Raw genomic sequence first — 16,591 nt, forward strand, 5'->3', positions numbered from 1 at the left:
TGGGCATGTATCACCATGCTCAGATTAATTTTGCTTTTAAATGACTATCCCCATGCTAAATACTTAGGAATGCAAACATTAGCTCAAAGAATTGTGCCTTGTTATTTCATTTGAATGTACACAGCTTTGCAAAGATTTTCCCACAAACATTTTTTCCAGTTTTTATTCAGTTAGCAACATTTGAAAAGGCTTTGATTTAGTATTGCCATATTGCCTTCCACAGAAGTTTAAAAAGTTTTGCACCTACCAGGCATGCATGAAAAGGACCTGTTTGCTAGCATACTGACATCATATGTTGTCACACAGCCTGATTTTTTTTCTTTGGATAACCCAATAATAGAAATTAACATGTCATTGCAACTTTGATTTTCATTTCATTTATTGTAAGTCTGCATGTAATGTGTTTAAGTGCAATTGTACTTTATGCAAGTTGTTTACATGCTTTGTTAATATTTTACTACTTACTAAATCCTAATAGTTATTCACTGTACATATATTAGAAGTAAGTTCTTCCCTCTTTTTCAAGTTAACTCTGTTTTCCATTTTTATTTATTTAAATCTTATTTTTATGAGTATTTTGCCCGCATGCATATATGTGTACCATGTGTGTGCCTGGTGCCTACAGAGGCTTGGATCCACTGGAACTGGAGTGACAAGTGGTTGTGAGCTGTCATGTGAGTGCTGGGAACTGAACCAGGGTCCTCTAGAGAGTTAGCAATCAGTGTCTTAACTGGTAAGCAATCTTTCCAGCCTCTATTCTATGTAATTTCAAACTTTGTTTATGGTTTTGCTGTACAAGAGCTTTGTGTGTGTGTGTGTGTGAAGCCAGAGATCAAACATTGAACACAGACACCTTCCTCAATCATTTTCCACCTCAAAAACAAGCAAACCAGCCAACTAACCAACCAGGCTGGGAGATAGTGGTGCACACCTTTGATCACAACACTCAGAAGGCAGAGGTAGGTAATCTTTGAATTCGAGGCTAGCCTGGTCTACAGAGTGAGTTCTATACAGCTAGGGCTACACGGAGAAATCCTGTCTCAGAAAGCAAAACAACAACAAAAACAAAACATAATACCAGACAGAGTCTCTCACTGAACCTGGAACTAGTGTTTAGGCTAGGCTAGCTGGCCAGTGAGCTGTAAAGACCAGCCTCATCCTTCACTCCCGAGACCATTGCCCCAGGCTTTTTATGTGAGTGCACCAATCCCAACTTAGGTCTTCACGTTTACAGAGTAGGCCTTTAACTGGCTGAACCACCTTCACAGCTCCAGTAATTTTTATGTAGTTGAATTTATCAACATTTTTAAAAATAACTTTTGGGGTTCATATCATTTAGAAAAGTCTTTCATTACTAAAAATTATTTTAAAAACCCTTGTTTTTCTTAAAAAAGACATTTTGTATTTTTGAACATATAAATTTTTGACTCTTCTGGAATTTATTATGGAATAAAGATGTGAGACAGATGTACAACTTTGTTTTATCCAACTTTTCATATGTTCTATATTTTTGAATACCACCTTTATACTACTCAAATTCTTACCTATCTTTGAGTCTATTTTATTTCATGGACAAATATTTTATCTTCATGTCTATCAGTGTGCTGTGTGTAATCCTGCTGTGTGAAGAGACCAGAAGAAGGTGCTGGATCCCCCGGAACTGGAGTTACAGAAGGTTGTGAGCCACCATGAGGATGCTAGGAATCAAACCTAGGTCCTCTGCAAGAGATAGCAAGTGCTTTTGACAGCTGAGCCACCTCTCCAGCCCTCTCTTTAAGCCTAGTTTGCTCCAATGATCTATTCATATTCTAATGTCACTAATACATGCTATGTATTTTGACACAATTAAAAAATTCATAGTACCTGTACAATTGATAAATGCACAGTTTGTTGGTTTGTGATGGGCTCTTGCTCTGTAGCACAGGCTGGCTCGGAAGTCACTCTAGGCAATCCTCCTGCCTTACCCTCAAGAGTTCTGGAACTACAAGTAGGAGTTGCCATATGGCCATTTTCTATATACATTTTTTAAAAAATGGGTTATCTTTTGTAACCAGCACCAAATCAAGAAGAAACATTACCTATGTCCGAGAAGCTACCCATGAGCCCTTTCCTGCCACCACTCTCCTCAAGAGGGAATCTCAGAATATGTACTCTCTTGTGTCTAGCTTCCTTTGTTTGACTTACTTAAGCAAGAGTTGGGCTTAATGTATATAAAGCTTGCCTATTTATTATTCTTACTGTGTCCTAGTACATTGTGTAAATTGTCCATAATTTGCTTTTCTGTTTTATTGCTAATGTTATTTTTTATTGGAATCACATATCTTTAGATTAAAGGAACATTGTTGTATTTGTAACCTATAGTCTTCCCATAAATTTATGTCTTGGATGTCTCACTGTTGTGTTTTACAGTTTTCATCATGTAGAACTTACATGCGTCTTACGATTATTCATAGATATTTGAATGCTTTGATTAGTATAGGAATTTAAAGATATTTTATTTTCATGTGTATATGGATAGGTTCATATGAATCCGGATAAATTCAGGTTCTTTGCAAGTGCAGCAAACACTCTTAATTGGGGAGCTATCTGTCTCTAGTTTACCCTTTAAACATTTTATTTGTTTTTAATTAGTTTATTTGTTGTGAGGTTGTGTGTGAGTGTATGATGTGAGTATGGCAGTCAGAAAGTGTGTTTGTGTGTGTGTATGCTTTCTTGAATGCATTGTGGTACATGTGTAACAGCCACAGAACAACTCTTGAGAGTTAGCTCTTCCTTCCACCAAATAGGTCCAGAGGATCGTTAGGTCCTCAGGCTTGGTGGCAATCATCATCACCTACTAAGTCATTTTGTTAGCCACTATAGCTATTTTTGTTTAATGCTAGAAGGTAGAATATTTAAATCCAAGGAATAATGTCCAGTACTGTTATAAAGGGCACATGATTAAAGGTCCATCATCTTCCAGGTCCAGTATGGGAGAGGGCAGACCAAGAAATGAAATGGAAGTTCAGAGTAGGAATTAAAAACTGAAATTATAAACCACAGGGACATATTTTAAAATTTAATTGTGCATGAGTGCATGTGTGTGTGTCTATGCGTGTGCATGAGTGTGTGTGTGCATGCGTGTGTGTGTATCTATGTGTGTGCATGTGTGTGTATCTATGTGTGTGCATGAGTGTGTATGTGTGTGTATCTATGTGTATGCATGTGTGTATCTATGTGTGTGCATGAGTGTATGTGTGTGTGTATCTATGTGTGTGCATGAGTGTGTGTGTGTGCATGAGTGTATGTGTGTATGTATCAATGTGTGTGCATGAGTGTGTGTGTGGTTATGCTCTTGCTCTGGTGAGTGTTAAGAGGACAACTTGTGGGAGTTGGTTCTCTCCTCCCACCATGTGGGTCATGAGGACTGAACTCAGGTCATATCACTTTACCTCATGAGTTATCTCACCAGTCCTGGAGGGATTCCTTCATCAGGATAATGAAAATCCAGGTATTATTACTAATAATATCAAGGAGCAGCAAGAATAAGTGAAATGGCTCCAAACTCACTCCTAAGTCCCTATGAATTTAGTATTTTTCGTCTTATTTCCTTCAGGAGCCCAAAGCAGGATTGAAGTTGTGGGATGCTGGATTGGATAGAGTGTGATTTCTTTCATTTCCAGCTCCTAAAGGTCTTTCCTTGGAAGGCTTCTGATCGGGCTTCAGGAGGCTGTACGTGAGATGAGTTAAAGTCTACACTGCCTAAAGGAGTCAATGGACAGGAGTTTCTACTCAGTAACCCAAAGCAGAAAGTGGGCTTTAGAGGATGGGAGCTAGCTTATCAGTTAAGAGTGCATACTGTTGTGCACGAGGCTCACAACCGCAGGTAACTCCGGCTTCAGGAGGGATCCAACGCCTCTGGCCCTTGTGGGCAACTGCACTCCCATGCATGCGCCCACACAGAGATGCATATAACAATAATTGAAAAAAAAAAGCCGACTTTAGACAGCATGAGGATCTCATACAAAGGCAGCCTGGCCCCATGTTTTCTTCCCAAGCCATAGGTGAGTGATCCTTTCAACTGCTACTGTGTGGTGTAAGCAAGCCTTTAAAAGCAACATTTACCTCTCCTTTGCCCACTCCACCCAGAAGTTACAGTCTCCTCCCCTAGCAATCAAATTTCCACTAGAAACCAGTCATCGACTCTTGTCATTTACGCTGGTGCTGCTATCCTGTCTTTACAGCTTGACCAGGGGTCCCAGGAGAGAGATTCTCACCCTCCACCGCCACCCTTTAAGGCAGAGGTTCTCAACCTTCCTGATGCTGTGATCCTGCAGTATAGTGCCTCATGACATGCTGACTCCAACCATCAAATTATTTTTGTTGTTACTTAACTGTAATTTTGCTAAGGTTATTAATTTTAATGTAAATATCAGGGCTTTTTAAAATGGTCTTAGGCAACTCCTGTGAAAAGATCATTTGGGCCCCAAGGGGTCACAACCCACAGGTTGAGCACTATTGCTTTAAGGGTTCTTACTTGGTTTCCTTTACCTAGAAGTTTAGAGGAGCAGGACTTGTGAGTTATGCTGAGATATTCTCTAGCCTGAGTTATCCTCATGTTCCTCTTTAGAGCAGGAGTCCCACCAAGATGTCTCCACTTGTCCCTGAGAGATAACAACGGATAGAGGAAGGGGACAGGGACCATCGTAGCACCTATTGTAGCATCTCTGTTACACTGTAATGCCTTTATCCTTGTTTTTAATGGACACTGGGGAGCAAAGGCAGCTTGAGACCTCATCTCAGCTTTACCTCTGCAAACAGGTTTCCAAGACCCAAGGCCTTAACTTGCACTCCATGGGGTCTGTGTTTGCTTTGGAGTGACTGGATAATGGGACACATTTACCATCAAAGCTTGTACTAGATGGTCTCAAGAGAAGCCTGTGATTCTAAGGCGAGGGTGTTGCTTTGCAGGGCTTTCATCCTTGAATAGAATCCAGCACAGCAAAGGAAAACCAGAAATCAGAAATTAGAAGAAACAATCGGTCAGGGACCAGTATGGAAGAGTGCTGAAATGGTCCCAGAGGGCTTTAGGTCTATAGTTCTCTCAGCCTATGGACTCTGATGCTCTTCCAAAACGGAAGGAAGGGGAGGGAGTGGTGGTGGTGGTGGTGGTGGTGGTGGTGGTTGAATGGTTTCAAGAAGGTCCTTTCCAGCAGGGGTAGACAAAAGCTGGCCAGAGTGAGTGGATCCAGATGGTTCTGGTTGTTCTACCATACTGGAAGTCCTTTAACCTCAGAGGTTTCTGAAGTTAGAACCCCCGAAGTACCCATGTTTTAATTATGATAAAATTCTCTTCTGAGAGAATCGGGCGTTCCCTTTCCGTTTGTCTAATGCCTAGAATTTCTGCTGCTCTCTACAGCCCTTGGGGGCAGACAGACCTCTAAGAGAAGAGAGGGAGAAGAAAGTAAAAGCAGCTTCCTGCGTTAGGTACATCAGTCACAGGAGAAAGGTCAGAATCAACAGCTGGACCCAGACCCCCGTAACAGTGGGGTGGGTAGGATAGAAATGTCACTTTTCTCACAGCCCCATGCCACACAACTGAGAGGCTTGGAGAGTCTGTTACAAGAGCAAAACAATGATCCTGTAGTAGAGCAGAAATGGTAGATCTGGGGTCAGTCACCTCTGAGTTTTTAAGTATAGCTTCCTTATTAACCAGCTCTGTGCACTTGAGCAACTCAATCTAATTTACCTTTAGGGTTAATGTGAGGATTACACACACACATGCACGTGCACACGCACACGCACGCACGCACGCACAAACACACCTATGCAATCACAACTGAGCTAAGTTACCTTTCCAGGCTGGTCAGGTAAAGGACTGACTGGCAGATTACCAGAAAAGCTGGTGAAGTGCTCAACACGGTAACCTTAAATGGATGGGTCTCACTTCTCCATGGTGTCCTCAGAAAGCTATGCAAGAATATGGAGTGGGGTGGAGGTGGGATGTGCTTGGTGCCACATGCCTTGAATACCAGTACTTTCGAGGCAGAGGCAGGCCTCTGGGAGTTTAAAGTCAATCTGGCCTGCATATCATGTTCCAGACCAAACAATGAGAACTTGTCTTAAAAAGGGGGAGTGGAGGTTGGGAGGGAGACTGGAGAGATGGTTCAGTGTTTCAGAGCGCTTGCTGCTTTTGTAGAAGACCTGGGGTTAGTTACCAGCACTCATATGTTGGCTTACAGCCATCTGAAATGCCAGTTCCAGGTATCCAATGTTCTCTTCTGGCCTCTGTGGGCACCAAGAACACACATGGTGTACATACATACATGCAGTTGTTCAGACATATACATAAAATAAAAATAAATCTTAGAATAGTGGTAGTGGGAAACAACTCACAGGTATCCTCCAGGTCCCAGCCTAATACGCTGTTGGTGGAAGAGGAGGGAGAGGAGGTTGCTAGATGGCTCTTTGGACTGTGAGGACACCGAGGAGCTTGGGGTCTTAGCATTGCCTATGTCTCAAGAACGTCCTTTTCTCCAGTCTTACCCTATAAACTCCATAATCCTTACACCCACTTCTGGCCCTCCCAAGCGCTCATGTCCTCTCACATCCAGTTTTGCTGGCTCAGTGAAGCCAGCTGCTTTCACCTGTGAGGGGCAGACTGAGCTAGGACTCACTGCAGTGAGCGGAATCTCCTCAGAGCAAGGACAATGGCAGGGCAGCCACTAGAAAGCTCATGGTGGCATATGTTTTGGTGTGAGGTGGGCAGGGACTCAGCAAGGAAGAGGGAAACTAAGGACACTGGGTGGATGCTGCAGTCAAAGGAAAAAGACTCCCTGTGGCTGCCTGAGTCTCCACCTGTCAGCCCCTCTTCCTGTCCTTGCTGTCCCCCTTCCTCCCCCCACCCCGCCCTGCTGGTGATGCTGTCACTCTGAGCACCCAGCATTTCTGTGTTTGCATCTCTGCTCTGTCCTCTGTTAGACGCACACTAGTCAGCAATTCTCTCTCACACTCCACTTGCTCTGTAAGGTGACATCTATCCAGGGACAACTTCCCACTGGGACCACACTACATCCAGACTTTGGAGCTGAGGCTGGTGTGAAGCACCCAGGCAGCTGCTGCCCTCTCCCTCCCACTTCTCACTGTGGCTGGCGGAGGAGCTGCTCATCCTGGCTGGCAGCTGTGCATTCTTGTGTTTGTTAGCCTTTTTTTCCCCCCTAGGAGTTCCCCTCTGGCTTTCCCTTTGCCAAGCATGCCGGGGATACACAACACTGGGAACCGCAGACAACGTGAAATAGGAGAGTTCTGTGTAGGGAATCCCTCCAAAGATGGCAGCATCTTGCCTTCTTTGTCTCAACAGAGGAGAGGAAAGGGGAAAGGATGCAGACCAAGGGGATGAGAAGTGCTGACATCTGCAGGCTCCTGGACCTCCTCACCTGTGAGGTGGAGGCTAGATGACCAATGGCTAAAATGGGAAGAAGTAGGTGGAAGTAAATGAAGTTCCAGAGATCATGTTTCCTTCTGCTGCCACTGCAGTGGCTTGTGACAGTCAGGAAGGTGGTGGAGGCTCCTGCAGGCAGAGGCCACACTCCCCTGCATCCACTGGAATCCTTGGCTGGAATCCCTTCCTGTAGCTAAGGGCACTGGCTGGATTGGGTATCGGGTAGCAGAAAAGAACGGGAGCCTGCCTGCCTGCCTGCCTGCCTTGGAGCAGACTTTTTAAAAAGCTGGAGGTGCTTCCCAGCTCCACTCCTAAAACAATCTCGTGGTTGTGTTTGGCACCTGGTTCTGGCTATTAGAGGATATACAGACATGGAGAGCAGACTGGAGCCTTGTCAGCTTTCCTGCCTTGTGTGAGTGGGTGCCTGGGATCAGGGGATGTGCTGGCGATGAGGTCTGTGTCTGCAGTTCCCTGGGGCCCTCAGAGAAGATGCAGTGATGCCATGCTCAGACTAGAGCAGCAATCATAATACAGGCGACAGGTGTGGGAAGGCTGTGCTGCTTGGCATGAAGCTGTGGTTCAAGAGACCTTAGTCCTACCTCTCCCTTTGGCTTCTGAAGTGGACTTGGGTGGTCTTCAGCATGGGTGGAAAAGTCAGAATAACTTGGCAGTGACCCGATTACCCCCAGAGTTCTTGTCCCCCGAGGGCCGAGGTGCCACAAAATCAAAAGTCATGTGGTGCTTGACCCGGCCCTTGCCCTTACTCCAAAGAGCAATCAGACCAAAGCAGAGGGTCACTGAGGTGAGGAAGGGGAGGAAACCCACTGCTAGCACCATGGCCACACCCCTGCTGTCCAGAGAAAAGGGCCCCGGGATCCCTGGCAGAGTGATGTTGGGGTCAGACAGAGTGCCATTTGGTGGCTCAACTTGGATAACTTCCAGCCAGGTTCTCAGAGAGTCATTCCCAGCGACATTACTGACTACACAGACATAGGCCCCCCTGTCCCGCAGCTGTACCGAGCGGATCTCCAGCGTACCATCCTCTAGTACCCTTACTCTCCCAACCCTTCCTAGCCAAGCTCCCTGTGGTCTCATCCAGGAAACAGTGGGGGCTGGGTCCCCATCTCCAGAGCAGGAGAAAACAGCATGCCCGCCCTCCTCTGCAATGACCCATCGAGGCCCCGACTTTCGGATCAGGGCTGGTTTGCAAGTGAAGTGGCCTGGAGGCAGAATGTCTGAAAACTCCCTTAGGCTCTTCCCTTGGACATGCTGGGGGCCAGCACAAGCAGGGGGGGATGTGCCGAAGTCCAGGCGGCGGCGGAGGCGGAGCAGCCAGAGGAGGCGGCAATCACAGGTGAGGGGGTTACCAGACAGCCTCAGGGTGACCAGTTTGTCTGGAGAAGGGAAGGCTGTTTCCTCTAGAGTCTGAAGAGCATTGTCTGCTACATCCAGCAAGTGGAAGGCAGTCAAGCCGTGGAAGGCATGGGCAGCGATGGAGGTGAGGCAGGCTCCTGACAGCCTGAGCTCCTGGAGCCGTACCAGGGGGCTGAGCCTTCGGGCTGGGATGGCTGAGATAGGATTCTGAGATAGATCCAAGATCCGGAGGAAGCTCAAGTGGTGCAGTGCTTGGAAGGGTACTGAGCTCAGATTGCAGCGGGTGATGGCCAGGCTGCTCAGGTTGAGGCCAACCAGGCTCCCTGGATCCAGGGCCTCCAGAGATGGCCAGTGGTGGATCTCCAGCTCCTTTAGCTGCCCTAGCCCTCGAAGTGCCCCAGCTGGTAGCCTCTCAATATCCAGTTCTCGAAGCCTAAGGGCTACTAGTGCTGGGAGCTGGGCAAGGGCTAGGCCAGGCACTGTGCTGAGGTTGCAACGTTCCAGAGTGATGGTACTTAACTTGGCCAGCCCTGCAAAAGCCCCCGGAGCCACAAACACCAGGTGGTTATCTCCTACCTCCAGCTGCTGGAGACTACCTAGCTCACTAAAGGCTCCATCTAGAAAGAGGACAATCTGATTGAGGCGGAGGTCCAGCAGTGTGAGGGCAGTCAGGCCTGAGAATATCCCAGGACCCACAATTCTCAGTCGATTGCCCTGCAGCCTCAGGGTGAGTAGACTTTGTAGGCCATGGAAAGCCCCAGGCTCAAGGGTGGAGAGCTGGTTGTAGCTGAGGTCCAGTTCTTGGAGCTGGGCCAGTCGGGAGAGCATGCCACGCTGAAGCCCCCACAGGCGGTTCCCACTCAAATCCAGGAGTTCTGTGTCCAGTGGAAGCCCTCCAGGAATAGTGTCCAGTCGCCTGTGGGCACAGAGTACTGCCCGGGTCTGGGAGGTGCAGTCACACACAGTGGGGCAGCTACTGATGCTCCCTCCAGGCAGGAGGAGCAGGAAAAGGAGTGGGGACCATGGGAGCCAGGCTTGCTTTGGAGCAGTGGCTGCGTCCATCCCCTGAGGCCTGGAATAGATGATGACATGGTCTTTTTTTGAAAAGTGGCTTCAGATGGGGGTGACCCTGCACTGCACCGAACCTCCTTAAAGGGGAGGAAAGGTGGATCTTGCCAGTAAGTGTGGCACACAACCAGGGAAACTTGATGTACCTTAATGGGGAAATCTCTCCTTTGCAGCCATAGAAAACTGGCCAAGTACTTCCTGTTCATGATCCCTAGTCAAGCTGATTTCTGTGGTGGAAAGTTTAAGGGACTGAGTAGTGGGGAAAGAACCCTGCATCTCCCTGTAAGGAGCTTTCCCCTGTATTTATGAGACCAGGAATTCCTCAGGACCCATCTCCCTGACATCTGCTTTCTACAAACTCTGCTATGTCCCTCTTACCCCATTCTTATTCTCCCATATGTTGTGCCTACAACTTTACCCAAGGATCAGGGAGATCCCATCCAGACTTGAGAGAGCTTCTGACCCTGTGCTGACTGGGAAAAGGTCCTTAGTTTGACCAAATCATCAGAAGCTAGGAAACATGCAGGCTTCAGCTCTGCTCTAGTCTCTGCCCTCTTTCTGCCTGGCCCAAGGCCCAGAGTAGCCAATTTGGTGTCCCCAAAATGTTTGTGTGGATGGTAAGCCTGGCTGTATATTATTCATGGAACAGAGTGCAGGGGCACTGGAGGATGGGATGGGGAATCCTTTACCAGAGCCCCAAGGACAGCAACTCTTCCCTTATAGATGGGGTTGAGATGTGGAAGATATCTAAAGGGTACTCAAATATTTCATGGGGTCCTCAGCCTTGAGCTTCTCTTACATCCTTCCTTAATGGTGTTTTGATTCTAGTTAGTATGTGCTTCTGAGGGAGAGCTTACACCCCTTTCCACCCGAGCTGCCTGAGAAGACACAAGAAATGGCTTGTGAGCCAAGGAGGCATGGATAAAGGGGGAGAAACAGCACATGACCTGATGCCTTGGGTGGGAGGAAGGGAGCCACTGGGTAGCACAGTGGGCACCCGGATACAAGCACAGCACCCATCAGTATAAAGTGAGCACCAGAAGCCTGGGCAGCATCAGGAGATGATGACCATGATAACTGTCGGAGGCTGGACATGGTGATAGAGATGGAGGCATCTTTAGTCTTGAGTGCCTCTGCTTGCCTTGCTAATGCAATAGGGACCACAGGAGAGGAGAAATATTAGATTGAGATGACAGAGGGTTAGGAGCAGGAGCAAGCTGACACTCCTGGAGGCGGCCTGCTTGCCGTGTTTCCCTGGCTGCAGTCCTGCACCTCTGGACTTTGAGGCTTCAGGTTTTCTGGGCTCTGTGGAGTTTGCTTTCTGCTGCTTGTCCTATTTTCTCGCATGTAGAATACAGGAGGAGCTGCAGCTCCCCTTTCCTTCCTACACTCCAGGAGAATCATTCTGGAGACTCTCCTCCAGCCACTTCAGAGGACTAAAGCAGTTGGGAAACTAAAGAAAGATACCAAGTTCAGTCCTCAGTATGGACGCAGAGGAAAGAGCAGAAAGGATGCAGGACACTGTTGTGGGGTCACTTGGGGAGGGGAAAGAGTAGCAAGGGGCAGCAGCAGCTGTCTTCTCTCCTATCCCTTTCAGGGCCTAATGGGCATTGGTGTGGTACTAAGAGTTCCCAGCCTCTCCTCTCCCTCTCCTGTCCACCTGACAGCTAGCCCTTCATCACTGTTGCTGCACTTCCTGTTCATCACTTCGCTCTGCATTCAGCAAAAGTGCAGTGAGGCATGTGTGCCAGCAGCGCCCTTTCTCCTGCTTACACCAGTTTTCTCTTTGTCCCCAAAGTCTGCTAGCCCAGTGGCTGGGGGACTTAGGGTCAACATCTTTTATTTATAAGGTGGCTAATTTAATCAGTCTTCCTTTGTTATCCTCTATGACTACAGGACTGGCCTCTGGTCACTTTGCAAGAAGAGATAGATGGATGTTACAAAACTCTTTCTCTTCTCCTGGGGTCTAGATTCTGGGGCACTGCCCCCTCAGGGAGATGGAGCTTTCTTGTCTATGTGACAGCCGTAGACTCATACAAACACATATCCACTTTAAAGCACGCCAGATTGAGGCATGGGGACCTGCATGGTGAAGAGGCACTTAGGAGAGAGATTTTTGGAGTATCCACACAGATTAGGAGGGCAGCTTTCTAGAGGCTAAAGAAGGAGGGGGGTGGGCTCCTTGGACTCTCCTTACCAGGGGTACCTGGGACATTTTAGTTTTCCAATCACAGGATGAATGTGACGCTAGGGTAGAGGGGAAGCTCTCTTTCCTGTAGGCTATTTAACATGGCCTTGTCTTTGAGAGTGCCATGGGAAAGGGCAGCTGAGACTTGCCCACAGAGGGGCAGGGGCACTTACCGGAGAAGCTGGGGGGTGGCATCAAGTTGGGCGCTGCATCTCTCCAGGGCTGGGGTCTGTCCCATCCGAGCTGCACCTTGGCCTCTCCACCTTCCCTGTGTGTCTGAGTCCCCACTCCCCACTGCCCGGCAGCCTGCCGCATCAGCCGGCTGGCAAGACTGCTGTTGCTGCCGCTGCTACTGCGGTCGCGCTGCCAAGACCAAAGGAGAGAAAAGAGCCAGGAAGCATTTTCTTTTCTTTTTTTTTTTTTTTCCCTCCTCTTCTCTCTTTTTAAACCAGAATGAGTCTGCAGCAACCCTGTTGGTGCAAAATAAATAAATAAAGCAACCAGGGAGGGCTGCAGCAAGCGCCACTACGGGATGACGAATCAAATGGGGGAGGAACTGAAGAGGGGGACCCAGGGCTGGGGCAGGGTCTGCTACGGAGACAGCCTGGGAAGCTTGAGAGAGTTTTGACATCCTGGTTCCTCCTGGGGAGCTAGAGAGCTCCCGGGACAGCGCTTCCACGGCCTCTAGTCTTTTAGATGCAGGGCAATTCTGTGCAATTTCTAAATCTAAACGGGCCTGTGGGTATCATTTGTTGGAAGTTCTTAGTCTAGAATATCTTCCTTCAGTTTAGCTTGCCATTGTGTCGGGTATCTGAGCACCAGTCTCCCTGGTGGATTGCTTAGCTGAGGGAGAATCTTGGGTGTGTGTGGGGGGGCGCTAAAATTCTTATAAAACAGATGAATTGCTGGCTTGACACAGAAACAAAACTGCAGGGCAAGCATGTATCCTAGGCAGTCACATTCAAGTCTCCCAACATCTGACATGTGTGCCCTGCACCCTTGTACAAGCACACAGGCACAATACACTTCCAGCCTTTGAAATCGTTTTATAAAGAATGGCACAATTTGGGATTTATGTTTACTTGGCTAAACCCTTCCTCTGAGAGGAAAAAAAAAAACCTCCCTCCCTCTCATCTGCTGCTTATACCTCCTAGGAGAGTCTGCAGCTTTACAAAACTGAGAGAAATTTTGAGCAAGATTATGGAGGAGAAACAGGTCCCTGTCCTGTTCCTAGTCTCTCCATCATGTGGAGTCAGCAGCACACAGGTACAGAGCAGGGGATGGCACTGCCTTCCTTCCTCTTAGAGAGCGTAGAGACTGAAGTCAAGGGCATCTTCCCGGGTGCTGGTCCTTGGGTTTTCCAGCTGGTTAGTATCCGGTCCTCTGCTTCTCTTAGGGACAGAGGACAGCCGGAGCTGGGGTGGATTCTGGTGTCCTGTATGAATTAGAACCTCGGGCTTCTCAGAGCTGCAACCTCAAGGAAGAGATTGTGTGCCAGAGGAAAAGTCTACAGAATGGTGTCACTGGGGGCAGAGCCGCTCGCTGTGTGCTCTACCTGTGTGGATGTGTGTTTCTGATTAGACTGCTAACGAATCTGACTTTTAAAGTGTACAAAGAGGTCTCCATTCTAATTTTGCCAGTGATGTCTTTCTTCATACCCAACTCCCATAAAACAGTTATCTTGGGCCCTTATCTCCACCCCACCCTCATTCTTTACACATCCAGGCATTTTAGGTCCCAGAAAACAGGTAGAGGGGGGCCAACAACATTTCTTAACTAGGAAGAAGAAAGGCAGAAAAATCTCAGGAATCTATATTCTTATTATATACAGGTCCTTCTGGGGGCTTGCCACCAGTCTCTGAGCTAGATCCATGTCCCCCCAGGAGGAACCCACGGGGAAATACAATGAGGTATTGAAAGGGCTGTTAGTAGCTTTCAAGCCTAGATTTGAGTTCTCCTTATCCCAGGTACCTGGATTTATCCCTGCTGTTTGTCAGTCTGTTTGTTTGTTTGTTTGTTTGTTTTTTGTTTTGACTTGGTCATCCTATCTCTATCCCATCTACCCCACAGCTTCCAGAAGCCAGGGTGGAACTTATGGGAAATCAAGCATAACAAGCCTTTTCTCCATCACTTGCTGCTGTTGTCCTACAAGGCAAGCCTAGGGGCAGAAAATCAGTGTTAGGATTTGCTTACTCCTAGGGATACCACCCTTCATAGAGTGCAGAAAGGGAAAGGCTGGGTGAAGGGAGTCCAGGGAGATGGGTCAGAGGGCAGGAGGAAATGCAAAGTTGTCCGTCCTCCAGATCACTTTGACAGCCCCTCGGGGGATTCGACATCAGTGCTGAAGAGTTCCTTATAGAGTGGAGGGAAGGCGGCTTGGACCACGATGGGGTGGAGGTGCTGGAAGATCTGCAGCTTTTCCACATGTTGGCTGCACAGGCTCCGGAGTTTCCCTTTGGGTGGCAGCTAGGGATAGGTTAGGAGGGAATGAGTACTTCGGTGCTTAACAGAGCAAACACATCTCACTGTTACTGAGCTAGGATGACCCTTCTTGATGCCTCCCCGACCCTTGACCCAACTTGAGCAGCCAATCCCATTTGTTAGATGTATGCATATCTGGAAACCTCAGGTAAGTTAGAACGGACATGAGACAGGTGAGCTTTTCCTAGGTTCAATTCTGATGGTCATTTCTGTACCTTCAGGACTGTGCTTGGAGCAAGGACATGCTTGAATGATGGCATCTGCCTACCCCAGAATGAATTGCGTTTGCTCCCATGGCCCTTTGCCTTGGTTCATGTTGTTTCTTCATCTGGAGGATGAGGCTCTGCTAAGTCTTATTTTGCTAATTCAAGTGTTAGCTCCTCTGAGAATATCATCCCCATCCCTTGCTGGGCAAAAGCCCCGTTGGCTTCCTTTTGTGTAGCATTTGCCACACCGTAGAAAAAAGGATCCAGTCTGTCTGCCTTCCTGCCCCACATGTACTTAGATAAAGTCCATCTGTCTTTTTGCCACGATGCATCTCCTGTCCCTGGCATGCATGCTGAATTCATGTTCATCACCTGCTTGTTTTAACTAAACAGAGTTTCTAGGAAGGCGCCCAACTCCGCAGGTAGTAAGTCAGTATAGTAAGCCTCCAGCCAAAGGCAGGTAAACCTCTAAGAAAAGTGCAGAAGCCCAGGGGACAGAGGCAGGGAGAAAGACCCCAGGCACCATCTTTCCTACACAATGTACAGCATAATGAACTGAGACTAAAAAAACACTCGTTCTTGACATCTCCCTTTCTTAGCTTAGTTCTCTAGAAAAAGTAACAATCAGAAAAGTAAGCAGCAAAGTGAGTCCCTTACGCCTCTTGAATTTATTATCCTTTTGTGTTTTAGTACTTTGAGTTTGCCTGGGTTACTACAATAGTTTCTTTTATTCATTCAAAAGATATTTGTTGAGAAACTCCATAACTCTAGACGAGGCACTGTCATGAGCCCTGGTGTAACATCGGTGAATAAAAAGATGTGCTTTTATTAAATGTGCACAGCAGCCAGGGAGTCACAAACACAGTTACGTGCTGCCTAACAACTTTTCGGGGGAATTATGAACCTCAAACTTCAGTGGTCCCATAAGGCTAAGGGAGTATTGATGACAGTACAGCTGTGTTTGTTTGTATTAAGTATATCCAGTTGTACCCCACCATGTGAAGCTATGGGTAAGCATTTTTTAGAACATATTCCTGTTAGTAAGCAGCATATGATTGTATCTGATACTAAAGCAGGATAAGGGATGGGGTCCTTCTCCAGTGGGGTAACTGTTTAAGGAAAACCTCTCTTGAATGAAGGCCTGGAGAAAATACTTGGAAACAGGGAAGAGAATATGACAGGAGACAATAGTAGGTATAAGAGGCCCCAGAGAGATGGGACCGGTGAAAAAATACTGTGGTCAGAGTAGGAGAGTCAAAGGGTGGTGCAATGTCAGGTGAGGAGGAAGGCAGGGTGGTCCATTTGACTGTAACATGGACTCTGGAGTTGAATTTTGGCTAAAATAGGAGGCTGGAGATCAAAAGAGGCAGGTGATGGCTGGTCTCCTTAAAATGACCAGGGCGGTTACTGAGCAAGTGCTGTGCGGCTCTGACGTGGCAGACAAAGATGGGGTGGGAAACGGAGTTAGGAGTAGAATAGTCCAATATGTGGCTGATAGCTGGATGGGGGGGGCACATCATGGGACACGTGATATATTTTGAAAGTGGATCCTGCTGGGCAAAGTGGTACATGGCTGTGATCTCAACACTTAGGAGCTGGAGGCAGGAGGATCATGAATTTAAGGCTACCTTTGGCTTCATGAAACTGCCTCAAAAAACAGAACAAAAGGCACCAAAGTGGATCCAACCACATTTGTATTCCAACTGCTTTCCCGGAGCCTCTTTAAATCCATTTTGTTGTAGATTAAAGTTTACATTCCTCAGGGAGAGACTGTTTGAAGTGATTTCTGTATCTCAGGACTCGTTTGATGACTGTGAATAACAAGGGCCTGAGCAAAATGTTACATAGATGGAT

General features: G+C 47.4%; 2 protein-coding genes across 2 annotated transcripts in view; both read right to left on the bottom strand.

Moving 5' to 3' along the window:
• Positions 1–7,412: 7,412 nt before the first annotated feature.
• Positions 7,413–12,950, bottom strand: Lingo4 (leucine rich repeat and Ig domain containing 4). Its single transcript, XM_021157616.3, has 2 exons — positions 12,224–12,950; positions 7,413–9,866 (listed from the first exon to the last, which is right to left on the bottom strand). Exons 1-2 carry the CDS (start codon positions 12,286–12,288, stop codon positions 8,075–8,077), a joined length of 1,857 nt encoding a protein of 618 aa, XP_021013275.1. The 5' UTR covers positions 12,289–12,950; the 3' UTR covers positions 7,413–8,074.
• Positions 12,951–13,076: 126 nt separating this feature from the next.
• Positions 13,077–16,591, bottom strand: part of Rorc (RAR related orphan receptor C) — a 27,489-nt gene continuing 23,974 nt past the window's right edge. Inside the window, exon 11 of the mRNA XM_021157617.3 lies at positions 13,077–14,516. Within this exon, the coding sequence (XP_021013276.1) occupies positions 14,355–14,516 (162 nt within the window). The 3' untranslated portion in view covers positions 13,077–14,354. The remainder of the gene's footprint in view (positions 14,517–16,591) is intronic.

Source organism: Mus caroli, unplaced genomic scaffold, assembly GCF_978045245.1.
Source record: "Mus caroli unplaced genomic scaffold, Mus_caroli_1 scaffold_3, whole genome shotgun sequence".
Classification (NCBI taxonomy): Eukaryota; Metazoa; Chordata; class Mammalia; order Rodentia; family Muridae; genus Mus; species Mus caroli.